This window comes from Gracilinanus agilis, chromosome 4 (assembly GCF_016433145.1).
Source record: "Gracilinanus agilis isolate LMUSP501 chromosome 4, AgileGrace, whole genome shotgun sequence".
In the NCBI taxonomy this organism is placed as follows: domain Eukaryota; kingdom Metazoa; phylum Chordata; class Mammalia; order Didelphimorphia; family Didelphidae; genus Gracilinanus; species Gracilinanus agilis.
The window spans coordinates 492,542,749-492,563,813 of NC_058133.1; the positions used below are offsets into that span (position 1 = coordinate 492,542,749).

The 21,065-nt window shown below is 39.3% G+C and overlaps 1 protein-coding gene across 1 annotated transcript in view; it reads right to left on the reverse strand.

The window, feature by feature from the left end:
* LOC123246821 (multidrug and toxin extrusion protein 2-like) overlaps positions 1–21,065 on the reverse strand; it is a 68,710-nt gene that overhangs the window by 32,597 nt on the left and 15,048 nt on the right. The window contains exons 8-11 of the mRNA XM_044675610.1: positions 20,957–21,054; positions 17,694–17,791; positions 13,047–13,160; positions 12,130–12,197 (exon numbers count right to left, since the gene is read on the reverse strand). Of these exons, the coding sequence (XP_044531545.1) occupies positions 12,130–12,197; positions 13,047–13,160; positions 17,694–17,791; positions 20,957–21,054 (378 nt within the window). The remainder of the gene's footprint in view (positions 1–12,129; positions 12,198–13,046; positions 13,161–17,693; positions 17,792–20,956; positions 21,055–21,065) is intronic.

Sequence of the window (21,065 nt, forward strand, 5' to 3'; positions counted from 1 at the left end):
TTTATCTCAGATAAACAGGGAGGACAAATTCCCAAAGAAATAGGAAATGTTGCACCAGCAAGTCTTAGCACAGTTCTTAACACATAGTAGGTGCTTAAAAAATGTTTACTGATTGATCATGAAACATGTATTTGCATCTATGAAAATAAAAATGTAAGGACTCATCTGTAATAAAAATGTGTCAAAAGAAAAGAAAAGAATAGAGAGAAAAATCTGTGAGAGCAATAATTGATAATGGTTTGCTATTCAAAGAATATAAACCAATTATAGAAATACATATAAGCAATATCTAGATTTATTCCATTGATAATCAAAGGAAAGTGAGTTCTCATACAAGGACATTCAGATAGTGGATCTCTACTCATATAAGCTGTATGTGCAAAAATATACAGCTTCTCTAGAAATTAGATAAATTAGAATTAAAATAGCTTTAAGGTATTATTTATATACCTATTAAGAATGCAAAAATCACAAAGCAGGAAGACGGAAAAAAGGTACATGTAGACATTCTCAAATGAATGTAATAGGCTCATTCTTTCTGAAGACTCCATCAATAAACATTAAGCAACTACTATGTTCTAGGCACTGAGAATACAAAGAGAAAAATGAAACAATCTCTACATTCTATTGGGGGAAATAGTAGAAGATCAAAGATCATAGCTGGAAGAGACCAATAGGCTGGCTAGGGCAACCCCTTTATTTTACAGTAAATACAAGTCTGTACAAAATATACTAAATAAAAACAAGGTAATTTGGGAGGTGGGGACATGGAACAGTCATTCAGTATGGACAAGAGAGGGAGCAGCACCTTCTAACCCTGAATTAGTTCATGATCCATCATTCACGTAGTTGTAACCCAGACTAGATTCATGTAGGTGAGTACTCATGTAGAAAAATGGCAAGGATTTGCTTCTAGGAGAAGAAATTCTGTTTTCTTACCATGTGAGTGAGAACAGCCTCTTTGGACTGTTTTTTTAGACCACCAGACTGGGCTAGGCTCATAACATCTTCTGGGGGCTTCAAGGAGGTGAATGTCTCATTTCCTTGCAACATGGTGTGAAGGATTAAAATTTTTGGTCAGAGTTTGAACAAAGGTCAGGAGAGCAGTCCAATAAAACAGGACAATTAGTTTATTCTGAGTAAAGTTTAGATAGGAGATAGAAAGGAGGAAGGTGAGAATAATCTTAAAACTATGCCTAAAATCCCAATCCTAACTAAAATTTCTAAAAAACCCTAAATCTAACTGCCTTTGAGGGCAGTTTCTTCTGCCAGGGCCAGGCCTGGCCTACTCTGCCTACACTATCTAAGATTTATATTTCCTAACTAGCTACCTACCTAATCTAATCAATAAGCATTAATCGCTTACAACCTCCTTACAGGCCGCTAAGGCCTTAAATCCATTTTCTCTATTCCCAACAGTCAATTAGTTGTAACTGCCAGTCTCAGAGACACAGAGACAGAATCCTGTTCTCTAGGGAACCTAGAGACAAAAGCCTTAACTGTTTACTGACACTTACTATATCCCTCCTTCGTCTTCTAGGTAATGGAACCTTCAACTCCCTTTCATAAAGGTTGTCAGTTAACTGACTCTTATTGTCAAATGTTTCTACTCCTCTGCCTCTTAAAGGGACAGGGGGAGAGATCAAGAAAACTTCTAACATTCCCACCAAGATCCTTTGGGAGAGTATTCTCCCCAGTGGATCTTACAAACAAAACTATCTTATATTCTATATTAGAAATAGGGAGAAGTAAAGAGATAAAGAAAGCAAAGCAAGTCTTGCAACATGCAAGTCTCAAATTATATACAATTACAAATATTTATAGTTACAGAATCATACAATTCTTACTATAATCTACAGAAATAAGAACCTATTCTTATTATACTCTACAGAAATAAAAACCTAAAGATATTGATCTGAATTTACCCTATAGTTACTATGTACAAAAAAACAAACAAGAACTTTATATACATATTATATATGTATATAATCTAATATCCCCCCTGAGGTGGATCTAATATCTCCCTGAGGTGGATGTTGATCAGCACTTATAACATTTTATAACACTTTACCATTTATGTATCATTTAGTTTTTTAACTTTTTCTATAATCTATAGAAGTGTATTAATGATAATTATTTCTACATAGAAATTCTAAATCCTATAACAGAACATAAATTATACACTTATCTATTGGATATTACTCATTCTATTTTAAAATTAAACCTTTATGTACAAGAAAATCAAACCCTTTTATTTTGAAAGCAACATATAAGTTCAGAAGCTCAATGTCTTTGAAAATAATGTCCAGTTGTTTTTGTAGTCTTCTTGATGCATACAGTTACTCTTTTTTGATGGCAGATATTCTTTTCACATGAGAAAAATGGATCCACAATGTCTTTTCTCCTATCTTGATTGGTGCATGGGGTTGTTAAAAGTATTTGGAATGGACCTTCCCAGGTAGGCTGAGTTGCTACTATTCACTAGAAGTTCTTTACATAAACTGTATCTTGGGATTTAAGTCATGGAGAGAAAAGTCTATAGGTCCAGCTTGCACTACAGCTTCTGATTCATGAAGTTCTCTTATCTTGATTTGCAGATCTCTTATACATGTGGCAATGGTAGTATTTCCTCTGAATAATGACATAGATACAGGATTAAACAGTTTTCCATAAATAGGTGGATGACCAAACAGCATCTCACATGGTAAGATGGGTAGATCTCCCCTTGGCCTACTTCACATGTAGAATAATGCTAAAGTTAGAGCATCAGGCCATTTCACATGCATCTCAGTACATAATTTGCCAGTCATGGTCTTAAGTTCCCTGCTTGTTAGTTCTACTTGTCCTGAGCTCTGTGGGTGGTATGGCACATGAAATTTTGGTGTAATACTTAAGCATGAATATATTTGTGCTAAAACCAAATCTGTAAAATGCATTCCCCTGTCTGAATCAATTCTTGCTGGTAAACCAAATGGAGGTATGATTTCTTTTAGTAATATTTTGGCTACAAATGCTGATGTGGCTCTTGCTGTTAGAAATGCTTCCAACCATCTTGTTAACTGGTCTACTATAACTAAACAAAATTTGTAATGTCCAGCTTTTGGTATTGCTATAAAGTCAATTTGGAGATGTTCAAACAGTGTGTAGGCTAAAGGACATCCCCTGAATGCCTTTCTGCAAAATATATGTTGGTTATACACTTGGCAAGTTGCACAAGCTGCACAGACTTTGGAGGCAATGTTTGCTATGCCAGGGGCTATATATACTTTCTTTACTGAACTTATAATGCTTTGTGTTCCAAAATGATCATTTTTATGTATTGATTAACAAATTTGTTGATAAAAAGTACTATGAAGTATTGGTTTTCCTTTTGATGCCACTCATACACCATTAATTTGTTTAGCCTTAAAGTTCTGTTTCAATTTTTAACCTCCTTTTCATTATATGCCAGGGATAAATCTGATTCATTAATGATTGTCAAATTTAAAATCAATTCAGGGCCTGCTAGGGCAGGAAGTTTTGAAGCAACATCTGCTTGGTGGTTTCCTCTTGAAACAAAGTCATTTCCACCTGTATGAGCAGAGCAACATACAATAGCCAGGGTTTCAGGTAGTTGGAGAGCTGAAAGAATCTCATTGATAATTTTTGTACTCGTGATCATTTTACCAGCTGTTGTTAAGAAACTTCTTTGAAGCTAAAGGGTACTCACAGAGTGACGTATTACAAAGGCATATTTTGAATCAGTATATATTGTAGTTTTTTTGTTTCTTGCAATTACACAGGCTTGTTTTAATGCTATTAATTCTGCACCTTGTGCATTTAGATTTGATGGAAGTGAAGCTGACCACAGAGTTGCAAATTCTGAGACTACAGCTGTTCCAAAATAATGTATACCATTTCTCATAAAAGAAGAACTATCTGTAAACAAAACTAGATCTGCATTTTTTAAAGGAATGTCCAGGAGATTTTCACACAGTTTTTCTGCCATAGACACTAATAATTTGCAACTATGCAATGGTTCCCCTGTGACTGGTAAATCTGGAAGCAATGTAGCAGGATTGAGTGTTGTGTAGTGTTTTCAAGTGATATTTTCATTGCCTAATAGAGTTATCCCATATCTTGTAAGCCTTTGGTCTGAGAATGCCTGGATTCTATGTCTTAGCAGTAATGCTTCAACTTCATGAGGACACATTATTGTTATTGGACATTCCAACACCAAGTCTGCAAATTTTGATACTAGCAAAGCTGTTGCATCAACTTCTTTAAGGCATGGTGGTGCCCCAGAAGCTATTGGGTCTAACTGAACCAAATAATATGCAATTGGACACTGAACAGATGCTAAAGTTTGTGTTAAGATGCCTGAGGCTGTTGCTCTTTCATGTACATGCAGAGTGAATGGTTTCTTATAATCTGGGATGCCTAGAGCAGGGGCAAAAAAATTGCCTGTTTTAATTTAGCAAAAAAATTGCCTGTTTTAATTTAGCTAGGTGTTCTGCATCTAATTTAAGTCATTCAGTGACGGCATCCTTTGTCAGTGCTATAAGGGGTTTGATGATTTCCCCATAGCAAGGAATCCATTGCCTGAAGAAATTTATAGTTTCCAAAATTGCTTTCAATTGTCTTCTAGTTGTTGGGGAACTCAATTTTTGGATATCTTCAATATGCTTAGGAGACATGAAACACGAACCTTCAAATAAAACAAATCCTAAATACTCCACTTTTGGGAGATACCACTGAACTTTTGATTTTGAGATTTTGTGTCCTCTCTTATATAATTCCAACAGGAGATGTTTGCTATCTTCTTGGCATGCTTTGGCATTTGGTGAGGCCAAGAACAAATCACTTACAAAGTGTATTAAATAGCCTTCCTTAAACTTAATATTTGCCAAATCTTGTGTCAAATTTTGGGAAAATAAAGTTGGACTTTCAAAGTAACCCTGGAGTAGACAGCACCACATGTATTGAGATCCTTTTCCATGTGAATGCAAATGTTTTCGGAATCTTCATGGATGGCTATTGAAGAAAAGGCAGAACACAAATCTATTAACTGTGGAATATTTAGTGGTGCTAGGAATACAGGAAATAATAATTGATGGACTTGGAACAACAAAAAAGATATCTTTTGATGACGTGATTATTAATTGCCCTTAAATCTTGGACAAATCTATAAACGGGTTTTCCTTTTTTCATCTAATTTTGGTTTTTTAATAGGCAAGATAGGTGTATTCTATTCAGATTTTCAGGAGATTATTATTTTCTGTTTGATTAAAGAATTTATCACTGGGGTAATTCCCTCAATTGCTTCTTTTGATAATGGATATTGCAGAATAGACAGAGGTGGTCCACCTCTTGTTCTAATTTGAACCAGAACAGCTGATTTAAGAAGGCCTACATCAGTAGAAGATGTAGCCCAGAGAGATTCAGGTATATCTGTTTGTGTTTTAAAGGTTGGAGTTTTATCCACTTCCTGATTATTTAAAAAGTGTACTGGGAACAAATTTAGAGATTCTTCAGGTAGTTCTAATGTAATACCACCATCTTGAGTACATATTATCGTGGCTTTTAATTACACAACATATCTCTCCCCAATAAATTCACAGGGGAGTTAGGCATTAGAAGGAATGAATGTTCCAAGGATAAAGGACCCACAGACACCATTCATAGTGAAAGCTTTTGGACTTCCAAAGGTGTTCCAGATACCCTGACAATACTAATAGAGCCAATAGAATTACAATTAGGATCAGGTGTACTCATTAGCCCAGATCTTGATGCCCCAGTATCTAGAAGATAATCATATAATGAATTTCCTACTTTCAGTGTTACATACGGTTTGTTGCTATTTAGGGGAGAATGGACTGGTGTAATTATATCTATGTCTAGAAAATCAAATGTTTCACTCTTTTATTTCCTGTCAAACCTTCATAAAGGTCCGTGTGCACCTCTCTGAGATTCCTCTTGTTGAGGAGGATTTACATTTTGACTATTGGGTGGATGTGCCCCATTATGGATATGTTGTAATAAATCATTTTCCTCATTTTGGTTATTGCCTCTATCATTCCCATAATTTCCATAATTGTTATTTCTGAAATTGTTTCTGTTATTATTTCTAAAATAGTTATTGTTCCTAGAATAGTTATTCCTAAAGTTCCCACCATTATTTCTAAAATTACTGAATATTTGATTCCAGCATCTGCAATTTATCATTAGGTGTCACCTTTTTCCACACAAGTAACAAATTGGTCTCTGGTTTGTATATTCTTGCACCGGAGCCATAGCTAACCCAAAACTTGTATCTCCCTTTTCAAGTTTATCAATTTTTCCCTTTAATATTTTTATCTCCTTTCTTAATGCATCCACTAAATCACTATCATCAGCATCTTTCACTTCATGTCTATTATAAACATATACTGCCACTCTCCTTAATTCATCAAGAACCATATTCATCCAGTTAGGACAACTGGTTTTGAAATAGTCCTTGACTACATTGCAACATTTTTTTTTTTGAAAACTTCCTTCTCAATTATCTAATATCTCTTTCTCTGGTCAAATCTATGTCAATGTATCTTCCTCCCAGTTATATAAGTCGGTTCATGAACTGTGAAGGATTTTTCTCCTATCTCTTGCTTTAGCTTTTCAATTTTTGTCCAGGTACCAGGTCTATCAGAACATGCTCTCGTTGCATTAAGTACTGCCTCCCTCGCTTGGCACAATCTCATGAAATCCAGGGGTAATGTTAAGTCCCAATGAAGGTCAATCTCAGAGGCCAGTGGACTCCCCAATTAGCCTCATTTGTAAGGCTGATCACTTTATCTTGTTCTCTTTTGGTTAACAATTCATCTAGTAGATATTCAAAATCAATTCATTTTGTATCAAATTGTCTATATATTGTTTCAATCTTTTTTATAACTGCTATGAGCTCCTCCTTAAAAGAAGGGGTGCTCCACTTAAATCCCTCCAAACCCTGAGGGGTAAATGGTCTTTGATGCCTAACAGTTACCAACACTTTCTTAGGATTAAAAGTTGGTACTTCTCTTAAAGGGTATAGACTAGGATTTCTTTTGGTTTTTGGTTTTAGCTGCCTTGGTGGGAGAGTTAGAAACAGTAGAAGAGGCAGGTTGAGTCAAGTGAAAGATAGTTTCATTTTGTTGCATAATAATCTTAGCTATTTGAGAGATACTATCTTCAAGTTGAGCAACTTTAGAGATAGTTTCATTTTATTGGGCAATAGTTTTAGTCAATAGAGAGGTGCAGTCCTCAAGATATGCAACTCTAGTCTCCATTAATCTCTCTTTCAGTTGTTTCCTTTTCTTGGTAAGATTTAAACTAAATACTTGATACGGTTGGTACCCTTGAAACAATCCAGACAGCACGAATACTCTCAAAAGTGGTACTAACTGGAGACAATCCAAAACTGTGAGATGTAAAATCTCAATGAAGGTCCCCGGTAGTGGGAGTTATTTGAGGTAAAGTGGCAACTCCTCCTTCAGTAACTGTACCATGATATCAAGCACCATGGTTACACTTCTATCATTTTCCTAATATTGAAAAGAATAGAAGATAAATAGATTAATCAAACTCCTACCTGACTTGCTAGGCTGTGAAGGGTTAAATTTTTTGGTAGGAGTTTGAACAAAGGTCAGGAGGGCAGTCTGATAAAACAAGACAATTAATTCATTTTGAGTAAAGTTCAGATAGGAGATAGAAAGGAGGAAGGTGAGAGTAATCTTATAACTATGCCTAAAATCCCAATCCTAAATAAAATTTCTAAAAAACCCTAAATCTATCTTTGAGGGCAGTTTCTTCTGCCAAAGCTAGGCCCGGCCTACTCTGCCTACGCTGACTATATAAGATTTATATTCCCCAACTAGCTACCTACCTAATCTAGTCAATAAGCATTAATCATCTGTAACCTCCTTACAGGCCGTTAAGTCCATAAATCCATTTTCTCTATTCCCAACTATCAGTTAGTTGTAACTGCCAGTCTCAGAGACACAGAGACAGACTCCTGCTCTCTAGGGAACTTAGAGACAAAAACCCTAACTGTTTATTGACACTTTTACTTATATCCCTCCTTCAGCTTCTAGGTAATAGAACATTCAACTCCCTTTTACAGAGGCTGTTAGTTAACTGACTCTTACTGACAAATGTTTCTACTCCTCTGCCTCTTAAAGGGACAGGGGGAGAGATTAAGAAAACTTCTTCTAACAATGGATATCATGCACTGAGCTAGATCAGGAAGAAGTCTCCCTTTAGGCCCTGCAGCTCCAAGAAATGGGTCTGGGGCTTTGGCCTATTTATCTATCCTTTTTCCAGTTCTAGTTGCAATAGATAGAGGCCCCAAACTTGGGAGCTTGAGCCATGGTGACCTTGAAATCAGGATTCCAGGCCAGGTATCTTGGCCAACTTGGTATGGAAACCCAGAAGGGTTTGAGACTTCAAATTTGGTGGGACTGATGTTATATAGAAAACAAACTAAGCTGTGAACCTAATCCATCTCCCTTCCCCAGAGTCTGATATAGTATATGTGTGGGAGAAATTATGCCCTGAAGTATTGGTGGAAAATAATTATATCTATTTGTTTTTGTTATGGGTTTGAAGTAAATCTTTTCTCTGCAAAAGCTAATCTGACTCTTATATGTTTAATTGGAACTGGGATGCTTGGGACTCTAAAACTGAGGGGCTACTGTTGTTAAGGGCTTGAGTCAATGGCAGATGACCATTTGACCTTTAGACAGATGGGGATGGGTGGGGGAAGAGTTGTCACTGTTAGTATATCTAAACACACTCTGGGCAGACTCCCAAAGAAGGAAAGACCATCCAGAATCCAGCTGAAGTGTAAATGGGAAGAAGCTTGGAGGCAGTTGGGCTTCTCTCCCTCCTAGTTCTAGCTGTGCATGCCATGGAAGCCTGCAGAGGTGAGTAGGAAGTCCTGGAGTGGAGAGCTCCTATAGGCTCTTGGTTAGCTCCCAGGCCATAAAGAGTCACTAGGGGGAGCCAGAAGACTGATAGACATGGTGGTAATGGCCGAACTATAGCACCAGTGGAGGCCATTGTGGCTTATGGCTTGGTATTTCTGTTTTAAGCCTTAATCAGTCTCTTTCACAATATGTTTAAGAACTCTATCATTGATGGAGAGGGGCCTCAGAGATGCTAAAATATTTACTGCAGCACTTCTTTGTGGCAGCAAAAACTCAGAGACAAAACAGATGCCCATTAAATGGGGAATGGCTAAAGAAACTACAGACAGAACAGCTTGGTAGCACAGTGGGCAGAGAGACAGGCATGGAGTTGAGAGGACCTGGGTTTAAATCTGACCTCAAGCACTTCCTAACTGTGTGACCCTGGGCAAATCACTTTTAACTCCATTTGCCTAGATCTTGCCCTTGACAGTAAGGCAGAAAATAAGGGTTTAAAATTAAAACAAAAACAAAAACCATGGACCATGAATGTAAAGGAATACTAAAGTGTTATAAGAAATAATGTGTGTGATGAATACAGAGAAGAATACAGAAAAGTCTAAATGAACTGATTCAGAATGACCAAGAAAACAATAGAAATGAAGACTAAGACAATGTCAATGGAAGGAAACACACACACATCAGATGTGAATGTGGCTTGGCACCAAAGAAATTTTAAAAAGAGACCTTGCTCTCTTCTTTGTAAGGGTCCATATTTCCTCCCCCTTTACTATTATTTATGAAGAAGGCTCACTGGATTGAAGAAGAGGGAAATGATATATTTGGAAATGAATGTGATATGTAAAAACAAAAGATATTGATAGGATTTTTTGAAATCTGAAGAGATTTCTCTCTCCAAACTAAATAACCCATGTTCTTTCAACTAAGCAATCAATAGTAGCAGGAGTCAAATGAACATCTTTATTTTTTGGCCTGAGGAAGAAGAAATACTCTCTGTAGAGTGAGAAGAGAAAATGGTGACTCCACCATTTAAGGAGCAAACAAGCAAACTTGGGCATCCATTTGCTTTGCCTCCATAACACCAAGTTACCAGTTGCATAGACAGTAGAAACAGTATTAGACTTAGAACTGAGATTCCCAACTTCCCCACTTGGGAGCCATTGGGCCATGGGGAAGTCACTGATTCTGCCTGATTCACTTCCTCATCTATAAAAAAAAAGAAGCCCAGACTCACAGTGTTGTTCTGAGGACAAAATGGATCACATGTGCAAAGCACAAATATAAGTACTATTATTATTATTTTCATTAAATGAACTGACTGGTTGTTGCTCAGTACTTGAACTGTATATCTAGTTACCAAAGAAAAGGAAAAGGAAAAATTGGGGTTAGCAGAACCAAAATGATTTCTATGTAACAGCATAATTCTTCAAGACTTCAGAATGTTGCCCCATGCCATGAATAATTATGATACTAGACAACTTGTAGCCAAGCATATTTTCTACCTCATGATAGCAATGGAAGGAGTAGAAGGACAAAATAAGGCATATGTTTTGGGGCATGACCAATGTGTCAGTATGTTTAGCTTGGCTTTACTTATTTCAAAGGTTCAAGTACAATGACCCACAATAAGGATACCACAAGACCAAGCAACTTTCAGTAAATGAGAGGAGAACTTGGAATACAATATTCCAAAAGGGAAAAGATATGAACTTACAACCAAGAATAACATAACCTACTAAGCTCAGTATGAGACCTATAGGGGAAATGAACCTTTAAAGGAACAGAGGACTTTCAAACATTTCTTATGAAAAAGAGCTGAGTAGGTGCCTACCCTGAAATGCATAGTGCCAACAATCTAATGGGGAAGAATAAACAAAAGTGTTTCCATAATCTTAATATCTTTAAAGGGTATGATGGATGTTAAATAAGAAAAACAGAAGTGCTAGGGGGAAGATTAAAAGTGTAGAAAGGAGGAAGGTGGTGGAACTTGCTGGCCTCATATTTGAGGGGTATAAAAAGAAAATCATACAAATATGGAGAAAGGGATGGGGCAAAAGAAGGTATCACATGAATCTTGCTCTTATTTAGGCTGGATTAAGGAAGCCTGAACACACAGAGTTTGGTATAGAATTAAATACATCAATGCAACAAGGGAACAATGGAGATGAGAGAAGGTGTAAGAGGAAGAACAACACCTCAGAGGGAACAGTGGCAAGTAAAACAAACTTCCCTAATCTTGAAGAGAGGAGTAAAAGGGGCGGGGGGAAGAAGAACTAGAAACTAAAGGAGGGCCCATTGATTGGGGAATAGCTAAGTAAATTATGGTGTAGGAATATAGTGGAATACTATTGTGCTATAAGAAATTATGAAAGATGACTTCAGAGAAGCTGGTAAGTACAAATTGATACAGAATGAAGAGAGCAGAATCAGGAGAATGATATAAATACTAATCACAACATTGTATAAAAAAAGCCAAGTTTTGAAAGATTTAAGAACTCTGATCAAAGGAAAGATTAGCCAATCTCTCCAAAAGATGTGATGGCATGTGGTACCCATCTCTTGGGAGAGGGAAGATGGACTCAAGCTACAGAGACAGGAATGCATTTTTGGACATGGCCACTGTGTGATTTATTTTGCTATCCTCCATTTGTTACAAGGTTTCTCCCCCCAACCTCCCACTCTCATCTTTCCGCCCTCCACTCTCTTTTTAACTAGGGGAATGGAGTATGGGTTTGGTGAGAGAGGTTAGCAACAATGATGAAAAAAAAGAGGGGGCCACGGAAACACCTCTAAAACACTGACAAATATAAAAGGAGGAAGTTCAGAAAAAAGGAGAAACAAAAGGGATATTTGTGAAAGAAACATGGGCAATGATGATACTTTTAAAAATAGTAAGTAATCTGAAATGGAGACTCATGATTGAATATGCAATCCACGTTTGGGTTTTGCTATGTACGTGCAAGCACTCGTTTGTCGGAGTGGTTAAGCACAGAATAATTTTATTTTAAGTAAAAACAACTTCTTAACACATTTACCACCTCAGTTACTTCTCCTTCACTTATAAAATGGTTATAGCACAAGGTGGGACTTTGCTGCTGACATATCCCATGGACATCATGAGGCAGCAGCATCACAAAGCACAAACCCAACTGAGAGAAACTCTCCCAGCCCTGAACAAGGTAGAGGCTGATCCCTGAACTTGAAGTCTTACCATGTAGGCCACAGAGGACAGTTCATAAATGATAGCCTGGGCTCCAAGCGTTGTTATACTAATCATTCCTAAAAAAAAAAAAAAATGGACATAATCACATTGTTTCTGGTTAATTGAAATAAGTATTATCTTTGTGGAGAGAAGGCTTATCCTAATTCAGAAGCTGAGAAAGATGCAGACTCCTTAACTATCTGAAATGCAAAGCCAATGGCGTGTGGACATCCTGGCACTGAGGGGCAGGTGCCTATCCGAGGCCTCGCATTCTCCTTTAAAGGGAGGAGTTCTTAGATAAAACATATTGTTTACCGTCTTTCATCACCTACTGGGCATGGCCTGCACTAAAGTATGAAACATCGGGCCAAAAGCAATCGAATGTCAAGTAGGGCTTGGTCAAGGTCATCCTCTTCCTTTTGCCCATTCCTAGAAGGCAGGAAACAGGTATGAGAACTCATGCACATCTTCTAAAAGGCTGCAGAAGTGCCCAATGGAGACAAGACTTCCCCAGCTCCAGAAACGAATCTCATTCTCTCCCTCTCCTACAGTTGGCCATTTTGCTCATGTGAAAGAACACAGCGACATACTCATAGCCAATACCTAAAGAAGGCTGTATAAATGTAGGTTGTGAACAAACTCGGACCAAAAAAAAAGTGTCAACCCAGTGTTCTGAGTTGCCTTAAAATCCGATCTACTTCTGCACCAAATGATTTTTATGGAAGCTTTCAAGGAGCACCAAAACCCAAATGGACTAAAAAATTAGTTAGTTCTAAGGTCATATGGAGACACAAATATAGATCCCTGTGAAAATCTAACCCAAGGTAGAAAGAAAGCAGAGACAGAATTTCTATTTCTTTAAGGCCCTAGAGGCACACTGATTTGCTTAGCTGTTTGCAGATGCCCATTTTGGATTGTTGACTGACCTGTGAGAAATGTTCCAACTTCAAAGGTCCACCACTCGATACACACCATAAGCATGCTGGGAACAGCTATCCGAATAAAAGCACCCCATTCCTGAAAGCACTCAGCAGACCAGCCTAGAGAAGAGAAGAGAGAGCAAGAGAGGGGAAGTCAAGTTGGCTCCAAGCTTTGCTTCTGCTGATCAAAATCTCTTTGTCTAGATAACAGGAGTGTGTGTATTCGAGTTTGTTACTCCTGATTCATAAAGTCTCATTGGGACATCACGGGAAAGCCCCATGACAAGTCTCTGACAGCTGCTCTCACTACAGACCTGGCTTGTAATATGAGCCCTGAGCTGGGGCTATGTGCCTCAGTCCCACAGACCAAAGGACTAAGCCTAAATCACAGGCATGACCCTTTTCTGAGTATTCCTTCTTTAGTATAACCGCACTGAACCATATTATACTACACTATATACAATACACTATTCTAGACGCTAAACTATACTGTTGTGGGTTTTTAGATTAATATCCAATATTCTAAGTATTATATTTAAGAAGATTTATTTATAATAACTTGAATAAAAAGCCTAAGTAAAGAAAGCCAGCCTTTCCTGACCACTCGTGGGGAAAAAGAGGAAGAGGGAGGAGATTACAGAACTATATAAACAATAACGTAAAGATGCACAGAAATGAAGGGAAAAGCATTCTGGGTAATGTAGTTTTGGGGGGGTCCAAGACTTTCCAACTATACATTGTCCAGTATACTCTACTCTATCTATTACAAGCTGACTGATTCCTAAGAGCTAAAGGCAAGAGATGAACATTAAACTCGAATGAGCACTGCCCTGGTGCACATGGACCCTCGCTCCCTCATCCTTAACTGCTACTCAATTCAACCCACATTTATTAACTGCCAACTGTGGGCAAGGCTTTTGACCTCAGTGACTCCCTTTGCTGCATCTGCTGTTGTAGAGTGCCCTGCCCTCCCGAAGACGCTCTTCTCTGTGGATCCTCCTGGTTCTTCTCTGGCCTGCTGGCCCTTCCTGCTCAGCATCCTTTTCTGAACCTTCATCTACATCCCTCTCCCTCACTGGTGGTGGGGGTGCTTCCTCCATGGTTCTGTTTTGGGGCCTTTTCCTTTCTCTCTCCACCATCTCTCATGGTGAGCTCATTACCTTCCATGGGTTCAGTGCTCTCTATGTACCTCATTTCAAGCTCTACATATCCAGCCCAACTCTCTTCTGAGCTCCTGTCCTAAATCACCAACGACCTATGAGACATTCCCAAATGCATGTCTCATAGGTACCTCAAGCTCAATATGTAAAAGTAGAATTAATTATCTTTCCCTTGAAGCCTTTCCCTTCACTTTTCTTATTTCCATTATGAGTGGTGACATTTTTTTTTATTCCCTACCTCACCCAGGAAGTGCATGGCTCTGAACCCACTGCTGACTGGCACAGGAACTTTGGCCAACTTTGTCTGGCCTGGCCCATTTCACCCTCCTTAGGCAGCCTGGTGACACCTTTTTCAGGGAGCTTGCCATATTGATGCCAGAAAGTGAAGCTGCCTAACTAGCTCTGTTCCTATAGTAGCGTGAGCCTTAGCTTCAGCCTCTCCAGGGACAAAGACCAAGGAGCCCATCATCACGCTTCTGAATTAACACCATTCTTAAAGTCATTCAGGTTTACAACTTCAGAATCATCCTCAACTCTTTACCCTCACTTATCCTCTGTATCTAGTCAGTTGCCAAGTCTTGTTGATTAACCAATAAGCAATTATGAAGAGCCTGCTATGCCTGAGACACTGTGCTAGCCACCGGGGGCCCAAAGACAAGAATCCCTGGCATCAAGGACTTTCTAGCCTATTGGAGTGGAGACCATATACCACCAAGACAAATACAAGTGCCAGAAGTGCACTAGAATCTCACAGGACCAAGAAAGATTTCCGAAAGCTGAGTCCTGCAGAAAATGAGGGATTCTAAAGAAACAGAGGAAGCATTAGCATCACAGAAAGAGAGGCAGTGTCAAGTGTAAAGATCAGCAAGAAGATAACAAGGTTAGAAAAGGAGGCTGACGACCAATAGTAAAGCCTTTAAATGCTAAGAAGAGAAACTTCTATTGGGATTTTTAAGGCAAGATGGAGACGCCAGAACTTACTGATCAGAGAATGATATGGTCACATCTGCACTTTAGGAGAGACCATGGGTGTGGAGATCCATTAGGAAGCTCCTACATGAGTCCATGGGAGGCTGAGGAAGGTGGTGGATAAAGGTGTTGATGAGAGTGAGTAGAGAGAAGGAGACAAACATGAGAGATACTGGGGATGTAGAACTGATCAGATTTGGTAACTGACTGTATGTGTGGGATGAGGGAGTGAAGAGCCAAAGAGAGAGCCAATGGCATGGATCTGGGGGGGATGATGCTCCTCTCAATAGAACCAGAAAAGTTGGGAAGAGAACTCGTTCATTATTCCCATCCATTTCCTTTGGATGATCAAAGTACACTGCCCACTCCTCACCCCACTGCCTGGTTCAGACCCTCACACATTTCACTTGGACTATCACGACAGTCTTCTACTGGGCATCCTTGCCTCAAATGACTCGATATTCCTAAAGCATGAGTCTGACCGTGTCAATTCCCAATTCAAAAAGCTCAATGACAAGTCCTCTTTGTCATCATTTAAAGCCCTTCACAATATGATTCCCCCTTCTATTTCCAGATCATCACGTGTTACTCCCATTCATTCACTCTACTCTCCAGTCATCCTGGCCAGTTAGTTGTTCCCACAGGTGGCAGTCCACCTCCCATCCCATGCTGTGGTCCAGGTTGGCCGCCATGCTTGGTATGCTCTTCCTCTTTCTCCTGCTTCTCTTGTAGCTCAGCTGGAGTGCCAGCTCCTATGTGAGGCCTCTTCTAGTCCCCCCAGACCCTAGTGTCTGTCATCCTCATTACTATGTATTATATATAGGCATATGTTTGGGTGATTTACTTCTATAAACATATTGTTTCCAAGAGACTTGAAGCTCCTTGAGAGCAGACTGCTGAATTTTTCCCCTCTATTTTTTTTCCAGCACCAAATGCAGTGCCCAGCACACAGCAGGCACTTAATAAATGATTGCTGATTGAATAATACTTGATGTTTGATGAGATGGTTCTTTGTAATTCACTCCGAACCCTCCTCTATCTCATGCCTTCTTGGCATCAAACACTACAGCAGCTGCTTGGCTTTCTAGCTGTTTACTGTTGTTCTCTGCCTTGGTAACCACTGCTAGTCATCCTCATCTTTAAGCTTCATGAGCTTATCCAAAGTATAGTCTCTGTTAGCTCTTGTAGCATTCTTGTCCACGAGAATGGTTTGCTGCTACCTCTGATGGCTCTGTACCCTCTCATTAAGGTAAAATGAAGGACAAATAAGATCAGGTCTACTGAAGTCTTTTCAATGGAATAAATGCCCTGTGCTAAGGTTTCCAATGCTCCATCTGCTGACTCCACTTTGTTTTTGTTTTTTGTTTTCTTTGCTTTTTTAAACCCTTAACTTCTGTGTATTGGCTCCTTGGTGGAAGAGTGGTAAGGGTGGGCCATGGGGATCAAGTGACTTGCCCAGGGTCACACAGCTGGGAAGTGGCTGAGGCCGCATTTGAACCCAGGACCTCCTGTCTCTAGGCCTGGCTCTCAATCCACTGAGCTACCCAGCTGCCCCCTGCTGACTCCACTTTGCCTCCTTTTTCCCTTCTGAATGACAGCACTCCTGATCCTCCCCGTTGGGTATAGGATTCCTCTATGGATAAAGAATCCCCCCAGGAGACCCTTGACCTGACCCTCCACTGCGACCACTGGCCTTCTTTTACAGAGTTTGAAGTTTAAAAATCTGAGCTCACACCAACAGTGTTGTCTAAGGAGCTTATCTCTTTTACCACAGAAGAGGGTACATTCTGTTTTTAATAAATTTTAAAATGAAAGACTTTAAAGCCAATTTCAAAGCATCCCGTGGTCATTCAGCAGTTTCGGGCATGCCTAACTCTTCATGATCCCATTTGGGGTTTTCTTGGCAAAAATACTAAAATGGTTTACCATTTCCTTCTCTAACAAATAAATTTAATAAACTTCCTCTATTAACTTTTAAATTTTCATGTAAAAATACATAAAACCATATATATATGTGTGTGTATATATATGACAGCTAAAGCACCCCTAGGTGAAGCATTTTACATATGTTAACTCATTTGATCCTCCCAAAACCACGTGAGGTAGGTGCTATTGTTATCCCCATTTTACAGATGAGGAAACTGAGGTAGGCTAAAGTTAAGTGACTTACCCAGGGTCACATAGTTCATCTGTTTCTGGGGCAAGATTCAAACTCAAGTCTTCCTGACCCTAGGCCATATGCTCTATCCACTGTGCTCCTTAATTGGCTAGTTAATTCATGCAGGTAAACCAAGGACATCAGTCTTCTCTATAAGAAAGCAAAATTCCCTCTAATTCAAGCAATATTTTACCAGGATTAAGCAATGGAGAGAAAAATCCACTGACTGGAATCTTATTTATTTCTGTCCAGACCTGGGATTTAGGAAGGTCCCCTGTGAAAAATTACAAGAACCTGCCTTGGTTAACAAGAGCATCTCTAAGAAAAGCAAATAAAACATAATTCTCGATTTAGAAGTGCACATACCTCCCCAGGTCTCAACATGGATCTTTTTCCACCACACATAGAGAAAGAGAAGACAGGCCTGGGTGAACTGAGATGTGGTGTTGGCCCAGGCAGAGCCTCTGCAGGAGATGAGAGAGAGACAAGAGTTATTTGGTGTAGTCTCTGCCTCCCACCCTGGCCAGGCAGCACCACTGCCTTGGCTGACTGCTTTGGGCTGCTCCTGAACATCAATGTAGAGGCTCAGAACAGCCAGGCTGCCAGATTCCCACTAGTGTTCCCCAAATCTGGCTCAGGGCCCCCCACCTCTCTCTTCCTCCTACTTCTATACAGGAGTACAGAAGTGCCAAATGCAATAGTCACAGCTTCCAGTAGAAAATGAAAATAATCAATTATCCCTTGAGAGAAACATCTGCTCTAAGAGACATCCAATTAACTAGCATCTTGACTATAGTCACAGATTTTTTTTTTAACCCTTACCTCTATCATAGAATTAACATTGAGTATCGATTCCAAGGCAGAAGAACAATGGAGGTTAAAAGACTTTTCCAGGGTCACACAGCTAGGAAGTATATGAGGCCAGATAATAAAAAACAAAATCTGTAGCTTTTTCTAACAGAATTTGTTTCCAGGTGTCTCAGCCCTTCCTGAACTCCCCACACTGTAGAAGGCATCATCTGACAAACAGATATGTGTTTATATATCTTCCGTGTTTCCATTTTTTGGTTCATTCTCTGACTATTCTTCAAATATTAATTCTATATTATATACAATGTTTTCTTGTTTTTATTCATTTTACTCTTCATTATCTCATGTAGTTCTTTCCAAGTTTTTAAAATCTTAATCTGCTCATCATTTTTTTTATGGCATAGTAGTATTCTATCACAATCATATACCACAATTTGTTTGGTCATTCCCCAACTGATGGACATCTCCATCATCTCCAGTTCTTTGCCACCACAAAGGGAGCTGTAATAAATATTTTGGGACCGATAGGTTCTTTTCCATTTTTTCCTGATCTTCTTGGGAACTAGACCCAGAAAAGACATTGCTAGGTCTAAGGGTATGCACAGTTTTATAGCTCTCTGGGCATAATTTCAAATTGTTCTCCTAAATGGTTGGATCCGTTCATGTCTCCCTTCCAACATTTGTCATTCTGCCCTTTTGTTATTTTAACTGATCTGGTGGGTATAGGATAATATCTCAGAATTGTTTTGATTCGCATTTCTCTAATCAGTAATGATCTGGAAAAAAATTTTCATATTCCTATATATGACTTTGATTTCTTCACCCCAAACCTGCCTGTTCATACCTTTTGCTCACTTCTCAGTTATGGTCCTTATTCTCACAAATTTGACAAAGTTCTCTACATATTTTAGATATGAGACCTCTATTCAACAGATGTTTATGAAAAGGGTTAGGCAATGGGGGTTAAGTGACTTGCCCACGGTCATACAGCTAGGAAGTATCTGAGGCTAGATTTGAACCCAGGACCTCTTGTCTCTAGGCCTGGCTCTCACTTCACTGAGAAATCTAGCTGTCCTTTACCTAGTTTCTGCTAAACTACTTTCCATTTGTCCCAGCAATTTTTACCAAATAGTGATTTCTTATCCCAATAAACTAGACCTCTATTTCCATCAAATACAAGGTTACTCTAATCTTTTACTATTGCTTGTTGTATGTCTGTTCTGTCCCGCTGATCTACCTTTCTGTCTCTTAGCCAGTACCAGATGGCTTTGATATAGATTTTTTAAAAAACAGTCCAGTCAAAAGAACCTTCATAGAAGAGAAAAAGGAAGGCCATAGAAGTGAGGGGATTGTCGGAGGTCATTAGCATGCATTTATGGACTCCTGCAGAGCAACATTCCTTAACAGAACAAAGCAGCTAAATGACCAGTGTTACGAATAATATTGATATAGATGGATATATTCAAAAGTATTAATAGTTTATTTAAAGCCATAGTGGTAATTAAGAAAGCCACGTGCCTGCTAAGATCTAATTCAAAATGCTCCACCATTACCTTTGCCCACCTGGCTTGTTCCGCAGGAAAGAGAGAGCGTACCAATCAAGTTCTGAGACTTTATACCTTTGTCTATGTAATCACACTTCCTGCCCACCTGTGTTACACAAGAGGAATCATGGGAAATGTAGTTTTCAAGTCCTCTAATCGTCCACAGAAAGTTTATATCATGGATCTTGACATTAAGACCAAGGAACCCCAAAGAACCACAAATTTCCACTAACACATTAGTAGAGTGCTGGATTTCAAGTCAAGAAGAGTTTAATTCAGATCTTGACCCTGTGTACCTTCTGCCTGACTGAATTTCCTCTTCTGTGAAATGGGGATAATAACAGCACCTACCTTATGATGAGGACCAAATGCGATAACATTTGTAAAGCACTTTGCAAACTTTAAATCCCTACATCATAATTGCCAGCATTGTTTCATCTTAGTAAATCAAATAAGACTAACCATTCTAAACTGTGGCCAGTCTTTGCTCTTTCACAAACACCCAATGACATGAAGCTCTTACATTCCAAGGACCCAGAAGGTTGCAAGCCCTTGATGGCTTCTTAGCCATCACTCAAAGGATCGATCTTGGACTTAAAGCTGAAAGAGACTTCAGTCGCATCACCGAGCCCTATTCCCTGCTTTTACAGGTGAGCAGAGAGAAACCCCAAGACCTAAGGTGAGTGAGGGGACAAGCCCAGATCTTCTAACTTCAGATCCCCTGCCCCATGCACAGCTGAATGCCTTTGGTCCTCTTAATTTCACTTCTCTATTCACACTCCCTTTCCCCTAACCTTCCATCCTTCTCTTCAGCCTGCCCACAGAAATTCCCAAGCACCTCTGCTAGTTTTCACTTGAGGATGGGTTTTCCATTAGGTCTTAGTACCTTCCCATGCCTCAGGAGAATGTATAATCTTGTCTCTTTGTTTTCCCTCTCCTGCAACTCTTTCCCCCCAAGACCCAAGCTCCCTCTAACTGGTTATTTCCTCCTTCCTTTCCCCACAGGAACTGATTTGTCCCTGGCCAGGTCCAGAGATCATCACCAATTACTTGGTAGGAATAATCTTCCACTGAGTAAAATGTGAGCTCCGTATTTATTCCTAGACTAAAAAAGAACTTTCATTTGATCATCAGATAATAACCTGTGACTACTCTGGTCCTAAACTGGGTTTCCAACCCCTTAGCTTCACAGACCGCTAGCAGTATGGAATCTGGCCCACTGGTGTGAGTTACTTTCTCAAACCCAGTCAGACTCTTTCTGGGGTTACTACTTACACCACTCCGAGATTCAGCGCGTACAGGAAGAGAGCATTCATACCCACATTGATGATATTTGCGGCAATTCCAGTGAAAACTTGAGGCAAAGTGATGCCCTAAAAATCAA